This window comes from Plasmodium gonderi, assembly GCF_002157705.1.
Source record: "Plasmodium gonderi DNA, contig: Chr01, whole genome shotgun sequence".
NCBI classification, from domain to species: Eukaryota; Apicomplexa; class Aconoidasida; order Haemosporida; family Plasmodiidae; genus Plasmodium; species Plasmodium gonderi.
This window is the reverse complement of record NW_021628925.1, coordinates 708,568-725,277: the sequence shown is the minus strand read 5'-3', so window position 1 is coordinate 725,277 and position 16,710 is coordinate 708,568. Positions and strand designations below refer to the sequence as shown.

The window sequence follows — 16,710 nt, the reverse complement described above, 5'->3', positions numbered from 1 at the left end:
GGTCTTTTCTCAAAAAAAAAAAAAAAAAAAAAAAAAAAAAAAATTCGCTTAATTACAATTTTTTCCAATTTTATCTTTCAAGAAATGATACACAAAAGGGCGTTTGTTCATCCTAAGAATCCATTCCTTCCATCTGTTGTGATTTGAACAAGAGAAATGATTAAAAAAAAATATGTACTTGGGTGGGGTTTCAAAAAAAAAGAGCACTCAAAAAGAGCACTCAAAAAGAGCACTCAAAATGAACACTCAAAAGGAGCACTCAAAAGGAGCACTCGAAAAGGTGAACAAGTTCATACAAAGCAGGTTGGAAGGGGAAAAAAAAAAAAAAAAATCCTCTCCCATTCTGCTTAAAGATATCTCCCTCTTCCTCAAAGTAGTTGACTCAAAAGTGTTTCATTTTTTTTTTTTTTACAATATCTTTGTATTTTTCTTATTCTTACACATTATTCTCCATCTTTTGGATAACACATTTGGCAATCATATCTTCCTTAAACTTGAGTATTTTCTCATTTTCTTGAAAAATTATTTGAGGACTCTGGGGGGGATTACATGTCTTTTCATTATACGAGTTGAAGTATGGGCATATGAGCATCAACCCATCGGCTGGAAAGAGCGAGATAGGGATGTATTCTTTACTGTTTAAACAATAATATATAGAATTCATCGAAGTTGCCTTTCTAAAAGTTTCAACACTCAGTGTTATCATCTTCCTTATTTGATGCATTAAAAAAGATTGCCCCAAAATTTTAAGTGAAACAAAATTATAGTTAAATAACTTTACTGTACTCACGTCCAAATATTTTATGTACCTGTAGGTCGTTTGTTCTATTTTATTTTTAGTGAAACAGTGAAAGTTATGGTATCCTGTGTAGTTCTTAAATATGTCGAAAAAGGTGTTTAGTTCTTCTTCCGTCAGTTCACCTTTCTCTTCCTTTACTGTGAATATATCCTCCTCTGCTTCCTCTCTCAGCACCGTTTCATTCTCTACTTTGTCTCTTGACACCGTTTCATCCTCTCCTTTGTCTCTTGACACCGTTTCATTCTCTGCTTTGTCTCTTGGCACCGCTTCAGCCTCTCCATTCTGCATCTGATCACCTCGTACCTTGCCGTCGCTTCTCTTCTCCTTGACGAACCTATCCATCATATCCACAACCTCGTTAAATGCCCCCTTATACTTCTCATGCACATCCACTTCACTTAAAACAGACACGGGAAATAGGTACTCATATAACCGGAAGGAGCAGAACTTCCTTGCGTCAAAACTTTTCGTCACCTTGAACATGTCAAAGCACCGGATGTCATTTGGAAAATGCAGATTTAACACCTGTATAAATTTTGCTTCTTTTTTTCTTCTTTCCTCCATTATGGCGTCTAGGTGGTTCTCCCCGTTTGAGATTGCCCCGTTTGAGATTGCCCCGTTTGAGACTGCCCCGTTTGAGACTGCACCGTTTGAGACTGCCCCGTTTGAGACTGCCCCGTTTGAGACTGCCCCGTTTGAGATTGCCCCATCGACGCAGCTCAGATCCACGTTATACACAAACACATTGTAAAGGGCGTGCACCCCCAAATCTGTCCTGGCTGACCGTGAAAGGCAGAAATTGAAATCCTTCCTCATTCCATTTCTTTTTACTGCATTCATTTTTATTAGCGTTCTTTCTATTTCATTTTCAATGGTCATGCAGTCTTTCCCTTGTCCTTGGCACCCATGGTACCTAGTACCAACATAACCAATGCACAATGCATACTTTTTCAAATTTGGATGCCTTTCTTTTTGTTTGTTCTCGTTCGTCTCATTGTTCCAATTCTCCAACCTATTCTTAGCCCTTTTTTTCAAAACCTCTTCTAACTTGATCCTCTTTATTCTCTCCTTATTCTTTTGATAATTGTTCATTCTTTTTCCGTTCCCATTTTGAAATCCACTGTAAGTTGGGAAAGGCGGAGTACCGTCAAAAGAAGTCATAAAAAAAAGAGAGATCTTTTTTTTTTTTCCTGAAGTTATATTGCTAGGCTATATTTATACGCAACGTTATTTATTATATTCCTTACTACACTATATATATATATATATATATATACCGCTATGTTTTTTGCTTTTTTTTTTTTTTTTACTTCTTCATCTTTATACACCAATGATAAATTTCGAGTGACGAGTCCAAATTGCATATCACACTTATTATATCATCTCCTGTTAAAGCTTCGTTAAAACAAGAAAAAAAAAAAAAAAATTTTCCTTCTTCAAAATGGTGAAAAAATAATATATAGTAAAAAAGTGACAACTCGACATTCGATTTCCTTCTGGTGCACTGCAATTTTGCATAAAAGGTGGAGAATAAAGCAAAAAATTGGGAAAAAAAAAAAAAAAAAAAAAAAATAGCAAATCGGCGTAATGGTAAAATGGAGTAAATTTTAAAACGCTTAGTTAAAAGAGAGAAAAGGCACTAAGATCGCCTTAACTTAAACAACATACCATATCTCTCTCTTCAACCAAATGTATTGTATGCACGAAAGAATGTCGCATTTTTTATCATTACAAATCCAGATGAATATGCAACCTATAAATTAAATGCGTGACACCACCACCATCCCAACTCCTCTGGGAGTTGCAATTTTAGTTTCGTTCACAAATGCATGATATGCCCCAGTGATGTCCATAGGTCTAGTCCAAGTCCTGTTTTGTGAAGTTATCAAACTAGCAGGTAGTTGTTTAAGTTAGCTAACTACGCTGTACATTATTATTGTTATTATTTTATTTCATTATTTCAGTACTTTATTAGTTTTTATTTCATTATTTCAGTACTTTATTAGTTTTTATTTCATTATTTCAGTATTTTATCAGTTTTTTTTTTTTACAATCTGTGCAGTCCCTTGGACGTCCCCCATTTGATGAGCTATATTATTTACATAAAGGGGACAAACAAAAAAAAATGCCCCAAATTAGAAATGAACAAATTAAAAATGAACAAATTAAAAATGAACAAATTAGAAATGAACAAATTAGAAATGAACAAATTAAAAATGAACAAATTAGAAATGAACAAATTGGAAATGAACAAATTGGAAATGCACAAAGCAGCCAAATGAGAAGGTGCATAGCAAGCCCAGCAAGCTGTTCTGCATAAGGACAGTGTACAAATCAAAGGTCTCTAGAAAATGGCCATTTTAGGCTTGTCAGCATTTTGTCACAGTCGTGCCTATGTATTAGCAAACGGGCAAGCAAACGGGCAACCTGAATTTGCTCCTGCGATGCAAAAAGGTACCTCACTCGCGAAAGGACACTCTATATTTAAACAATGGCTCATACGTTTCCCTTCTTTTCACTTCACTTCTCTTCCCTTCTCTCCTTTTTCTCGAAAATCACAATTTCCTAAGAGAATTTGCCACCACCACCCCTATTTTATAAACCCCTTTTTGAGACGCTTTTCCCATGCACGGATTCTATTTAGCAGAAAAAAAAAAAAAAAAAAAAAAAAAAAGGCATACTAAGATGCATAACTTACTCGACCACTCACTTTGAAACCTGTGCTCATGGAATTTTCAAGTGAATTACTTTTTCTCCCATGTACATGTTGTGCACCCCCGTTTACTGCTTAACACCACTTTCAAATAAAAAACAGGGGTTCCATAAGAAATGATATTTCTGTGCTTGTACATTTTTTTCGAAAGTATTATGAATGGGAAAGCATTTCTTAATAGTATCTTCCTTTGACATGGAATTACAAGTCTTAACAGTTCGCTTATAAATGATCTCTCTTCCCATTGAATTTCCTCGAACCATTACACGTCTTAAACAATCTCCATCAAAGTCATTATTATTCCCCTTAAGTATAGATGAACTTTTTGATCTTCTCATAAATTTTACTTTATTTGGTAGTACTATTACGTTCCTTTCTCTGATGATGGAATTTCTTTTCTCATTTCTTACTTTACAATCGTTGCTGTTCTTCAAACTATTTCTCCCTATAATTTGTGCTTTTTGTATGCCTTCAAATTTCTCACTTTTCCATGGTACTTCCTTTAGAGATAGACCATTTCTTAAGTTTTTTTTTTTTTTTTTTTTTTTTAAAAAAATACTTTGATCAAAGGTTCTGGAATAATGTGGCATTTTCATATTGGACTCACTATCCTTCCAGTGTACAAATCTACTATTGGTAATACTATCTACACAAATTAATGCATCCCTTGCACCATACCCATTTCTGTGTTCCCGTTTCCCTCTTCTAAAAATTAAGCTTTTCGTTCGGTTCAACTTGTGTGGGATGCTTTTTGAGTCCTTTCCTATCAAATAGGGTGTGCTAATTCCTCTTTTAGGCGGGGGGCTTTCACACCCGCTTCTACCACATCCACTTCTACCACACTCGCCTATACAACTTAGATTATTCAAGTCGTTACTTCTCCTCTTTGGGAAGAAGGCCCTATAAATGTTATTCATAGATACTGCTCTGAAAATATTTTTTTTTTCTATTTTTTTAATCTTGTTTAATAAGAAATCCATTATAAATGATTTTTGTTGAGCCTTCTCTTCACTCAGCTGTAAGAAACTGTTGTCTTTTTTTCTAACGATATTGTTAAAAACCGGGCTCTCACAAAGTCTTACTTTTTCATCACAACTTATATATTTAAATTTTCTGCAATTTAATAAAGAATTTCCTCCCATTTCTTCGTCAGCAACACCTTTTTGCTTATTTCCTTCCCTCTTTTCACTTTTCTCACATTGTAAAAAATTCCACTTCAAGTTTTTGTTAATTTGATCCCCTTTGTTCGTTGAATTCTCGTTTTCCCTAAAAATTGGCTCGTTTCCTACATTTCTCTGATTCGTTCGTTTCTCACAATGAAACTCCTCCCAGTGTGACTTCGTGTGAATTTCATCACCCTTCTCATCCTTCACATTAACATTTTCCATAGGAGAACAATTCATGGCAGCATACCTGCATTCTCCCTCCTCGTGGGATAAGCCATCCTCAAGTTTTCTACTATTTTTAAAAAGGTTCTTTTTCAGATTGATATCATTTATGCGATGATTTATCACGTACTTTTCAAAATTAAGTGAAAATGTGCGTTTGTATTTTTGGTCATCCACTTTATCATCCTCTTCCTCCTTTGCACATATGGAACCGATTTTATCAATTACTTCCAGTTCCCTTTCTGAATCATATTCATTGTTAAAATTGTAAACATTCATTTCCTTATCGTCCTTGGAAATCTTTCCTTCATCTTCATTCCAACACTTATTATCCCTCACTTTTGCAGCACTAACTGGGAGAAATAAACTATGTTCCTTTTTGTTCTCTTTTTCTTCGAAATACCTTTCCTCAATCTTTTCGACTCCCATGTTATTCCTGCCACTACTGCTACTCCTGCTACTTCTGCTACTCCTGCCACTACTGCTACTCCTGCTACTTCTGCTACTCCTGCTACTCCTACTAATCATGTCACGCTTCCCCTTGCTCCTTAACCTCCTTAATGGACTATTCAAATTGCTTGTGTAATATGTCAGATGAAATTTTTCTATACTTTCCAAATGTCCAATATCAGAAATTTCACAACTGGAGATCCCGTTCTTCATCTTACTTTTCTGTGAGTGTGTCTCTTTAACGTTTTTCATTTTATCACTCTTCATTTTATCACCCGTTTCGTCTGGCTCTTCAGCTGCATCCTCGATTGTCTGGACTACCTCGTCTCCCTCTTCATCTGCCACCTCGATTGTCTCGTCTACCTGTTCCTCTAAGATTTCTTCTCCTTCTTCTACTGCTCCAGTAAGCACGTGTATTTTCTCCAAACACTTTCCATCCTTTCTTTTTCCCTTTTCCAATTCGGGGGGACTGAAATAGCGTCTTACGCTAGTTCGTTCGTTTCGCTCATCCTGATTTACCACACTTGTTGTAGCTAGCTCTTTTCCATTTTTTTTTTTTTTTTTTTCTCCTTCCTTGGCAATATTTTTTTTTTTTTTTTTCTGAACATGCATATTTAGGTCATCGCTAGCTGTTTTTTTTTCCTTCTGCAGCAGTGGAGTTAGACTTTGATTATTCTCTTCATAAGAACCATTCCTAGGAACACATGTGCTCTTCCAGGATATCCAATGTAAAGGGATATGGGTGTGAGCGCGTATGACATGTTTTTCCCTCCATCTATGTTGCATATATTTGTCATATAACATCTTATTTGATCGTTTTTTAATATATTTTTTTGTGTGCATTGAAGAAACAGTTTTGAAATTTTTTTTTTTTTTTTTTTTTTTTAATCTCCGCCATCCTTGATAATTATTACCTGAGGTTTTATTTCTACAGCAGCTATCCAATTCGTTTTCCTGTGCAGGAATTGCCTTCCCTTCTTGGTTCAATGCAGCAATGTTTGAAAAATGGGAAACATGGGAGAACTCATCGATTTTTCCATACTTTCCAGCGTAATTCATTCTATTAATCAAATTTGTAAAATAATTGCGTGTTTCAAAAAGGATCTCTTCTTCTTCTTCTTCTTCTTCTTCTTCTCCTCCATTCTCCTTTTCTGTCTCATTTCCCTTTTCAACATTTTGAAGATCTCGCTTGGGGGAATTCTTAACACCTTTATGATGGTTTACCTTTTTTTTCTTTTTTTTTTTTTTTTTTGTTTTGTTCTCAGACACAGTTGCACTAGGTGCATAATTGTAGTCGCTTCTCATTTTTAATTCATTATTTTTTCCTTCCATGGAAAAATTGTATTTTTGATTCCCCTTCACGTTCCGCGTGGTATTAACACTGTAGTTGTGAAAATTATTTTTCCTACTTATTTTTCCTTCCATTTGTTTGGTGTCAGTTATGAACAAATTGGTATTTAAATTGTTGATTAAATTTTTATCCTTTTCAATTTTCAGAAATCCTTTTTTTATTTTTTTACGCATCAATAGTTTTAATGTGGAATGTTCACTCATTTGTTTTCTTTCCTTATCCATAAAATTTATATTACTATTATGAATTTCCAAAATATTTTTTGTCACCTTTTTTTTCTTTTTTTTGTCTTTTTCTCTGGTAACTAAATCTTCACTTTTATTTTTCAGTGAAGCATCAATATCAGTGTGCTTTGTAGTAAGATCGTTTCTTTTCATCCTTATTCTTTTGTATGCTTTCCCCTTTTCATGCTTATGTTTCGTGTGTTCATTATGTTTAGAAAAATGATAGCTCGCCTCCTTACCTTCCTCATTATCATTCATATGTATTATGGAACCTCCTCCTGGACCTACCTGCTCCTTTTCCTGATTCATAATAAAAAAATAATTCTTGTAATGCTGATCCGGTTTCGGTTCCCAATTTTCCCCTTCTTCTGTATCTCTCACCACTTTTACCACTTTCACTTCTTTCATTTTAACTTTTTTTTTTTTTTTTTTTTTTTCCTTATTTTCTGTCTCCATTTGGTTCCCCAAAACAACACGGCCAGGATGAAATGCCTCCAATGATTCGATGGAAAAATTATTTATGGAGGAATTCTTCTTAACTGTCCAATCGTTAGTATTCTCACTAAGCTGTGGGATCAGTTTATCATTAGCTTTTGTTTTTTTAACTTGCCGATTCAGTTCATTTGCACGTGCAAAAATGCTCCTTTTTTCTAAGTCTAGAACTGAGCGATTCTTGTTTTTTTTTGCATATTTGTTAACACCAATATAGGTGTCTTTTCCTTCTGCATATATTCCACAAAACGGGGTTTTCTTAATTTGGATACATTTTTTTTCTTTTCCTTTTTTTAACTTCATGCTAGAACATTTTTTCACCTGAATGGGGCAATTTGTGGACACTAGTGTATCTTTTCCCCTTAGCATAACTACATTGCATCTTTTTCTTACGAGAGTCTTCTTGTCTCTATTTCGTTTAATTCTTTCTTCTGAATCTTCAACCGCATCAGCTTCTGATATGGATGTGGTTATTAATTTTTTCACTTCTCCTCCATGCATACTATTCAACTCATTCCCCACGGTTGGAAAAATACGAATGTTGCTACTTTGAACGATCTTTCTACCATTATACTCCCATAGAGAAGCAGATGTCGATATACTTTCAGTCTCAGGATTAAATGAATCTTTAAAAATATTCACTTCATTGTGATAGACGGGGTGGTGGTGTGCAACAATACCATTTTTCCTATCACCACTTCGAGTTTTCAAAAAAACGTTTTCATCATTCCGTTCATTAATCGAGTCTCTTTCTCTATTATCATTACTGTTGTAAATGCAAATGCTGTTATGTGTACTTATTCTCCCCAAAGAGTGAATTCTGCTGGTATTACTATTCCTGTTACTGCTTAGTAGGAACCCCTCCCAGCTACATCTATTACTCATTCCAGAATCAATTCCATTGGAGTCGCGTGGCATTTTCTCATCGGTTATGGGTCCTAGAATCTTTTGAACTAAGTAAGAGTTTTGGCTTTCTCCAAGTTGTTCTCGTTCCCTTTGACCTTTGCACATTCGTTGCATTGTCAAGTAGTTGATGGGAGAGAAAATATTTGCGTTTCGCTCTTCTGTTCTGTTTTTATTAGTATTTATTACGTCCCTTTCTTTACTCTCTTCATTGTCAGTAGTCATATCATTTTCTAAAAAAATAATTTTCTCAGCACATTTTTCTTTTATAGGAATCTTCATATCACCTTCTTCTCTGCTTACTTCTTGATCTTCATTTTCAATATTATTATTAACAAAATGTGAACATTTTAGGAAATTATTCTCTACGCACGTTTCATAAGCAGATGCCGTTTCTCCCTTCCACACCTTTTCCATAATCTCCCTGTGCCCATCAAAACGTTCATGCGAATTTATTTCCTCTTGATAATTATTTGACTTAATTTTCTCAGAATCTTGAGAAATAAGAAACAGGTCATCACTTGTGTTTAGCATATGATCATCCGTCTTGAAGCATACGGGTCTGTATTTCTCCGGATATTCGTCGACACCTGCACCACCCCCTATGTCTGCATCTATGCCCGAATCTATGCAAGAATCTATGCCCGAATCTATGCAAGAATCTATGCCCGAATCTGACTCCACATCTGGTTCCACTTCCACCCCCGTGTCCTCACAACAACGATTCCGCTTCAACCGTTTGAAATCTACATAATTGTTGCTGTAGCATATTTTAATTCGAAGGTCATTCGTAAGGATGAGTGCATTGAAGAACCCGTTTTCCCTTTTTCCATTCAAGCTTTGAGATCTTCTGTTTAGACTATTCATGTTTATATTTTTTCCGCGATATCCAATCTCTGTGGTAGATTCCTTCCCTTGAAGATCATTATATGATGACTTTCTGTCTGCTCCTGTCATTACATCCACATTATTCCAAATATCAACCTTTGAATCGGTTCTTTTTCTTTTCTGAATAAGCTCTCCAACAGGATCATAATCACTAGATGCGTCCATTTCGAATGCGCCCCTTGAAACGGGGTGCTTTGCATGCAGGGATGCGTGCACAGATAAGAGATCGTCATTTACATCAGCACCTTCGTCCGCATCTACATCTTGGTCAGCATCTACATCTTCGTCCGCATCTACATCTTCGTCAGCATCTACATTGGCATGTTCACCGTTCCCTGTCTGTCTGCCCCACGAATATGTGAGCGTATTTTCATCCTTTGCTTCGCTTCTCTTGGGATACAACAACTCTATGGGTGTACACTCCCATGGAATACATATTTCCATCTGCTCGTGATGACCAATCTTTGTTGCAATTCTTTCATTAAAGCTGGTGAGAAGTTCGTGTCGCTTGTCATCTATCCAACTCCTAACGATGGAACTTGTAGGATTATTTCCCTCTTTACCTTTCCCCCTCTTAGGCTCTGTTTTCATTTCTTTGGTGCAAATTGAAAAGGTATCTTTCTCTCTTTTAACAATGTGGTTATGTTCCTCCCACGTAGCATTTTTTTTCTTGTTTTTTTTTTTTGAATGCATTTTATGGATCTCTGTAACTTTACGTCTAAGATTAATCACCACAGTCTTTTTATGTGCTTGTTCCTTCGCTTTTCCATTTTTCCCTGATATTTGGGTTAGTCTCCCGAGTGGTTTCTGCATCAAGGGGTTGGCAGTGTCGTTAGTAGTGTCCTTAGTAGTGTCCTTAGTAGTGTCCTTAGTAGTGTCCTTAATAGTATCTTTGGCACTAGCGTTGTTGGTGTCTTTGGTAGTGACGTTTCCCTGAGTGCTTGCTTTTTTCCCAGTGCTTCCCTTCCTTCCATTTATTTTGCTCCCTTTGGGGGTTCTTTTGGCACCACAAGTGGAAGTTTTTTTCCTCATTGATGCACTTCTGGAACGCGTGAAATTTTCCCTACTTGTCCATTTGGCCACACCACCTGGAATATCATAAGGAGAAGAAACTTGATACACAGTTTTTCTGTTCGTATTTTTTCTATTAACAGATTTACAATTTTTTTTATTTTTGATATTATCGCTAACGTTTAAACAATATATTAACATTTTATCTGTTTCTTTCATGGCCACACATTTGTAAGCATTTTTTAATTCTTCTAAAAGGTGTTCCTTCTTATTTTGCATACATAATAATTTATCTTTGTCTTCAACAGGAGTGCATTTTTTCAACACATTTTTGGACACATTGTTATTTATCACATTTCTGTGTTCTCCAATAGTTTGAATTGCCATCATAATGTCTGTCTCATCCTTTCCTAGCTCATTCATGTTACTCTTGTTGTGACATAAATATGGTTTATCACAACATTTTCTAATGGTTCTATTTCTTTCTGTTGTTTTCCCTCTTCTCCCCTTGTTCATAAAGATTCCCATACGCGATGCTGCAGGGCTGAACTTCCTAGCGTCTACCATGTTGGGGTTCAGCTTCGTCCATGCTTCTTTTTCTTTAGTGGGAATGTTAAAATGTACATTGTTTTTTTTCTTAAGGTGCATATTTGTATCTTCCTTTTTATTCATCTCCTCACTCCTGTTCCCACCAATTGCAATTCTGTTATATTTCAAGTCATTATTTTGTTTTTCAACTAAAAAGCATGTATTCTTCGTGGGGGGTCTATAACTCACCTTAGTGCAAACATTTGATGTGCACTGTGATATGTCATCAACCCGTTTAAGATCATCTTCTGAAATGTTATCATTCTCGAGTTTACCATTTGAAATTTCCTTCGATTTCTTCTCAAGTTCATTTTTTTTCTTCAACATGTGCATTGTGTTGATACAGATACCAATCTGTGGTGCCTCATTCGAAATAAAAGAAGAACCTTTTTTTTTGGCATTTGCACATTTTATCTTACATTCTTTTTTCATATTATTTTGTTTTTCTTTATTCTTTTCTTCTCTAAATAGAACTGTTCTCTTCAATGTGGTTTTCTCTCTACCATTATAATTCCTTGTGTTCATTTCTTCCCTCTCGTGCCACATCTTTACATCGCTTTTATTTTGTTTCATTTTCCCACCTTCTTCCTTTACTATTGATTGAATTATTTCATCATCATTCCATGTTTTTAATTTGCTGAAACAAATTTTAGGTGAAAAATTAATCAAGTGCCACTTGTTGTTCCCCTCCTCCTTTCGTCTTGCATATCCTTCCTTTGTTTCCACTTGATGCTTTTCAATGTTATGTCTGACCATGTTTCTCATTCATCCTTTGAGATGGGGTGGACGGAGCGTGTGCAGGTGCAAAATGGAGAAAAAGGGAAAGGCACTACAATTACGGGGCAAAAAAAAGGGGTACCAAAAATAGTACCAAAAAGAGTACCAAAAATAGTACTAAAAAGAGTACCAAAAATGGTACCAAAAAGAGTACCAAAAATAGTACCAAAAATGGTACCAAAAAGACAAAAAAACGGGACGCAGACGAAAGACCTTAACGGACGACGCAGGTCCGTAAAATTGAATGCAGACGTCGGGGGCCTGCCTTAAGCTCAGTTCGACAACTATGACAACTTGTGTGCACGTAATTTTTTTTTTTTTTTTTCAATTTTTATTTTTTATAAAAATACACATTCTGGAAATTCTACTTCCTCCATCTTGGGGAAAATTTCGTTTGATAGGAAATCGTTTTAAGATTCCTAAATTCGATTAAAACTGATAATCTTCAACAGCGTGGAAATGCGAAAAAAAAAAAAAGAAGAAATATTTACAAAATGTGAATATTGTACAACATGTATTGACAATGTTGCCGTTTTTCATGTTGACATATCTCGTGTTGCCTTTGTTGGTGTATGCATGTGTAGCATTGCACAGGCATGAACAACATGTGACAAGAAAAAATGACGTGTCTCTTGTTAAGAGTGGAAAAGCATATTTTAAAAAAAAAAAAAAAAAAAAAAAAAAGAAATTGAAACGTTATATATTATTTATGTATTCATGAACATATAAATTATAAAAAGTGTGCACTTCACGTGATTGACTTGAAGTCTTGCAAATATTTTCCCTTGCCCAGGGACATAAAAATACAGCATCATCATGGGGTTTGCACCTTTTCGGATAAAAATCGTCATGTAAGTCCCATTCTTTTTTTTTTTTTTTTTTTTTTTTTTGCAATTTTAAAAAACTGAGAAATGCACATATATATTTTACAATTTTGCTAAGTAAGAAAAAGATGACCCCTGTCGAATGCAGGCAACAGTATACATGAAAACGTACAGTTTTTTTTTTTTTTTTATTTTTATCATCATGTTATTATCACCTTTTCAATGTATCCCTCTCTCTCACACAAGTAAGTGTCCTTAGAGACATTTCAAAATGGTCAGATAAAAAATGATACGGCTGGCTTTGTTTAACACGTGTCAATTGCAAAAGAGCGGTAGTGAACAATTGTAGGAAAAAAAAAAAAAAAAAAAAAAAAAAAAACGGTTAGGCAAGAAGTTAGCTAAGAAGTTAGGCAAGAAGTTGGGCAAGAAGTTGGGCAAGAAGTTGGGCAAGAAGTTAGGCAAGAAGTTGGGCAAGAGTTAAGCTAACAACTAGCAAAACGATCAGCAAAACGATCAGCAAAACGGTCAGCAAAACGGTCAGCAAAACAACGACTCAATAGGGCGAAGAAGAGGCATAGGAAAAATCAAGGGGAACGATGTCCAAAAAAAGGGGGGAAATAATTAACCAGAGTATGCATGAAAAACATCGGAAAGTATTTCATCAATTTTTTTCAAAAATATATACGCTTAATATTTTAAAGCTCATAAAGTTAGTTACATTTATAGATAAATAGATAGCAAGTAAATATAATAATCTTTCCTTCCCAAGTAAAAGAAATACGTTTATAAGAAAAAAAAAAAAAAAAAAAAAAAATGAGAGGAAGCAGAGATAAAAAGGGAGGAAGAAAATACGATCGAGATAGGAGCAATGATGATGATAGGGATAGTGAGGTTGACGAAAACAAAAGAGAAAGAAGAAAAAATGAAGGACGCAAAAGAGATGATAATAAAAAATGGGAGAATAAAAACTGGGAAAACCAAAATGGGGAAGAAAATATAAACGGAGGGGGGGAAAGTCAAAATGAGGGCAACAAAAGCAAACGCTGCAAAAACAAGGACGGAGGTGAAAACAAAAAGGTTGATCAATTAATCCTGGAAGAGACTGATGAAAACACTGTAATACCATATTATTTATCCAACTTACTAACCAACGGGTCGAATCCTGTTGTATTTATGGATATAAATTTGGGTAACCATTTTTTAGGAAAATTTAAATTTGAATTATTTCAAAATATTGTACCAAAAACAAGTGAAAATTTCAGACAGTTCTGTACAGGAGAATATAAAATAAATAACTTACCAGTTGGATATAAAAACACAACTTTCCATAGAGTAATAAAAGAGTTTATGATACAGGGTGGGGATTTCGTGAACTATAATGGAAGTGGAAGCTTAAGCATTTATGGGGAAAATTTTGAAGATGAAAATTTTGACATAAAACATGACAAAGAAGGATTATTAAGTATGGCTAACAGTGGACCTAACACAAATGGATGTCAGTTTTTTATTACTACCAAAAAATGTGAATGGCTCGATGGGAAGAATGTCGTTTTTGGTAGAATCATAGACAGCGATTCTTTGATTCTGCTAAAAAAAATAGAAAACGTTTCTGTTACACCTTACATTTATAAGCCAAAAATTCCAATCAATATTGTAGAGTGTGGTGAGCTGTAAAAAAAAAAGTGAGCGAAAAAAGTGATCGAAAAAAGGGACCACGTGGCAGAAGCAAATGATGGTGAAAAAGCGTCCAAATATGTACAGCAGGATTATGTGTACGGAAAATAACACATTAAATGGGAAAAGTTACATCCCATCAAAAACGTTTTGCATAGAGAAAATGGAAATCAAATCAAGATGTCCCCATATTTACTGTAGTGAAATCAGGAAATCTATATGATCACTTTACGAAAGGGAATCACTGCGAGTGTTGCGATCATTACAGGGCGTGGGTGGACAAAACATAAAGTGAAGAAGAAAAAAAAAATAAACAAAAAAAAAAAAGTAAAATAAAGTAAAATCAAATCAGATAAAATGAAAACATCCCCATATGTAACCTAAAATAGTCAGCCTTCACTTATTCCTTATTTTTTATTTTGTTTCACGTTGCTGCATTTTACTTATTTATTTGTTCATTTATTTATTTTATTATTTTATTTAATTTTTTTTTTTTTTTTGAGTGACTTGGAACAATTTCCTCGTAGTCGCACGTATCTATGTGCGTACCCAGCTGTGTACATCCCCCCCCCCTTACGCTGCTCATTTCTCACAGTCGTTTCAAAAACACGCAATTTCGAATACTTTTTTAATATATATATATATATATATATAGCAGTAAAAATTCAGCTATGGTTGTTTTGTGATAATCACACATATACAAAAACACAGACCAATGCAGATATGTAATACCACACAAAGCATCGATTTGGTGGTGCACAAAAAAACGAAAAAAGGGTGGGGGAAAATGGGCAAGGAAAATGAAAAAACGGAGAAGTAAAGGGAAGGGGGATACAAACCTACAAGCAAGAAAAGTGCAAAACATGTATTCCTGGTTTTACACATTCTTTCTGTTGCATCGGCATATGTACATGTATTACCTTAAAAATTAAATTTAAAAAAAAAAAAAAAAAAAAAAATTGAGCACGGGTAAATAATGGGTATGCGGATAAGTACAGATAGGTATATGTAACGTTACATGTAAACGTAATTGTAAACTTGCAAGGATATTAATTGTTGAACCACTCTTTGGCCTTCAAAAAGACCTCATTGCCAGCAGCAACAATATTCGAGAGACCCTCCTTCGCAGTCACCTTGAGACCCTGCAAATTTTGAATTGTCTGTTCATCCAGATTCCAAGTCCCTTTTCTGTTACTAACATTTCTATTAAAATATTGGTCAGATGATATGCTATTTGTTATATGAACGTTTGGTTTTATCTCCTCTTCATCTTTGTGCCTCTCGTCATAAAAGTATTGATCAGAACATATACTTTTACAATCTTTAAATTTATTCAATTTAGAATCATTTGTTGTGTTCAAAAAGTTATTACAATTCCGATTGTTGTTAATGATGTTACTACCTCTAATGTTGGTATTATTTCCTGCAATATGGTGATGACCACCATCACCTGCATAATATCCTTCTTTTCCATATTGGTTCTTCTTCATCTCATCTTCTCTTCCACTTTGCATAATTCTAATACTCTCACTCCAATTGTTTTTCTGCACACTATTATTATTTCCATAACCATTATCATTCATACTAAAAGCGCTTGAACTTTCATAAGTTTTAAAAGTATTCTTGTTCACACTAGGATGTGTGTTCATACCTTCACCTGCGTTAGCTTTTGCATTGTGTTCAAATATGGTATCGTCAAAATTGATGTCAATTTTTTTTGCTTTAAAATTTTTATTGCAATTATTATACAGCATTTTTTCATCGATAAAGTGTGTTGGAATCGCCCTACCACTCATATCACATGTTTTCTTATTACTGTTAACATTGTTACAATTTGGAAATGTATTTCCAAACTCGTTCATATCATTTCGAATATGTCCGCTTGGACCTTCCTCCTCTATCTTTTTCACATCATCATTAATTAAATCTATTTCAGGATTATTCTTTCCACTGGGTAAATTGTTTAACTGGTTCGTATTACTACCATGAGGATCAAACCTACTTGTGCGATTTTGACATTCCCTTCCATGTGTGAATAATGTTTCCTCCAGTAAGCTGTCCAAATACATTTTATATTTTAAACAGTTATGTGATGAATAATCTATAATGCTACCATCTTTATTCTTTTTTAGAAATTCATTTGCTTTAAAATTTCCTCCCAAACATATTCTAACCAACTGTTTTGCTGTAAATTTATCCATTCCTGTTGAACGCACAAATGAAATGTGAGTTCCCAATTGTCTATGTTTACCTGAACAGTTCAGACAAATAAATATCGCATATGTCAGAGATAGCCATTTCGGATTTTTATTTCCACAATCAAAACATATTTTATTTTCATTTTTGCTCAAAATGGTTTTAAATATTTTATCTTTTAAGCTATCCAACACATATCCCCTATCGTCCTGTTCATATACCAAAATTTCGCTAATCAAATCCTTTTTCATTTTTGCGTATATAGCATTAAAACGGTGACTATGCCGTGAACATTCAAATTTTAATTAAATCCAAAAATGAACAGCTGTACAGGCAAAAAAAAAAAAAAAAAAAAAAAAAAAAAAAAAAAAAACATATATATGTACTACATACCTATGTTAGCAAATACGTACATGTGCGGGACACATGTAC

General features: G+C 34.5%; 4 protein-coding genes across 4 annotated transcripts; 1 reads left to right on the top strand and 3 right to left on the bottom strand.

The window, feature by feature from the left end:
* Positions 1-48: 48 nt before the first annotated feature.
* On the bottom strand, positions 49-1,891 carry PGO_011390 (pseudouridylate synthase 1; the record flags this gene model as incomplete). Its single annotated transcript, XM_028685779.1, has 2 exons — positions 49-133; positions 441-1,891. 2 exons carry the CDS (start codon positions 1,889-1,891, stop codon positions 49-51), a joined length of 1,536 nt encoding a protein of 511 aa, XP_028541580.1.
* A 1,689-nt stretch (positions 1,892-3,580) lies between these two features.
* Positions 3,581-11,572, bottom strand: PGO_011380 (hypothetical protein; the record flags this gene model as incomplete). The annotated part of the gene is made up of 1 exon (XM_028685778.1): positions 3,581-11,572. The coding sequence occupies one exon, from the start codon at positions 11,570-11,572 to the stop codon at positions 3,581-3,583; it is 7,992 nt and encodes a 2,663-aa protein (XP_028541579.1).
* A 1,649-nt stretch (positions 11,573-13,221) lies between these two features.
* PGO_011370 (peptidyl-prolyl cis-trans isomerase) lies at positions 13,222-14,082 on the top strand (the record flags this gene model as incomplete). The annotated part of the gene is made up of 1 exon (XM_028685777.1): positions 13,222-14,082. The coding sequence occupies one exon, from the start codon at positions 13,222-13,224 to the stop codon at positions 14,080-14,082; it is 861 nt and encodes a 286-aa protein (XP_028541578.1).
* A 1,049-nt stretch (positions 14,083-15,131) lies between these two features.
* On the bottom strand, positions 15,132-16,529 carry PGO_011360 (GTPase-activating protein; the record flags this gene model as incomplete). The annotated part of the gene is made up of 1 exon (XM_028685776.1): positions 15,132-16,529. The coding sequence occupies one exon, from the start codon at positions 16,527-16,529 to the stop codon at positions 15,132-15,134; it is 1,398 nt and encodes a 465-aa protein (XP_028541577.1).
* Between the last annotated feature and the right edge of the window lie 181 nt (positions 16,530-16,710).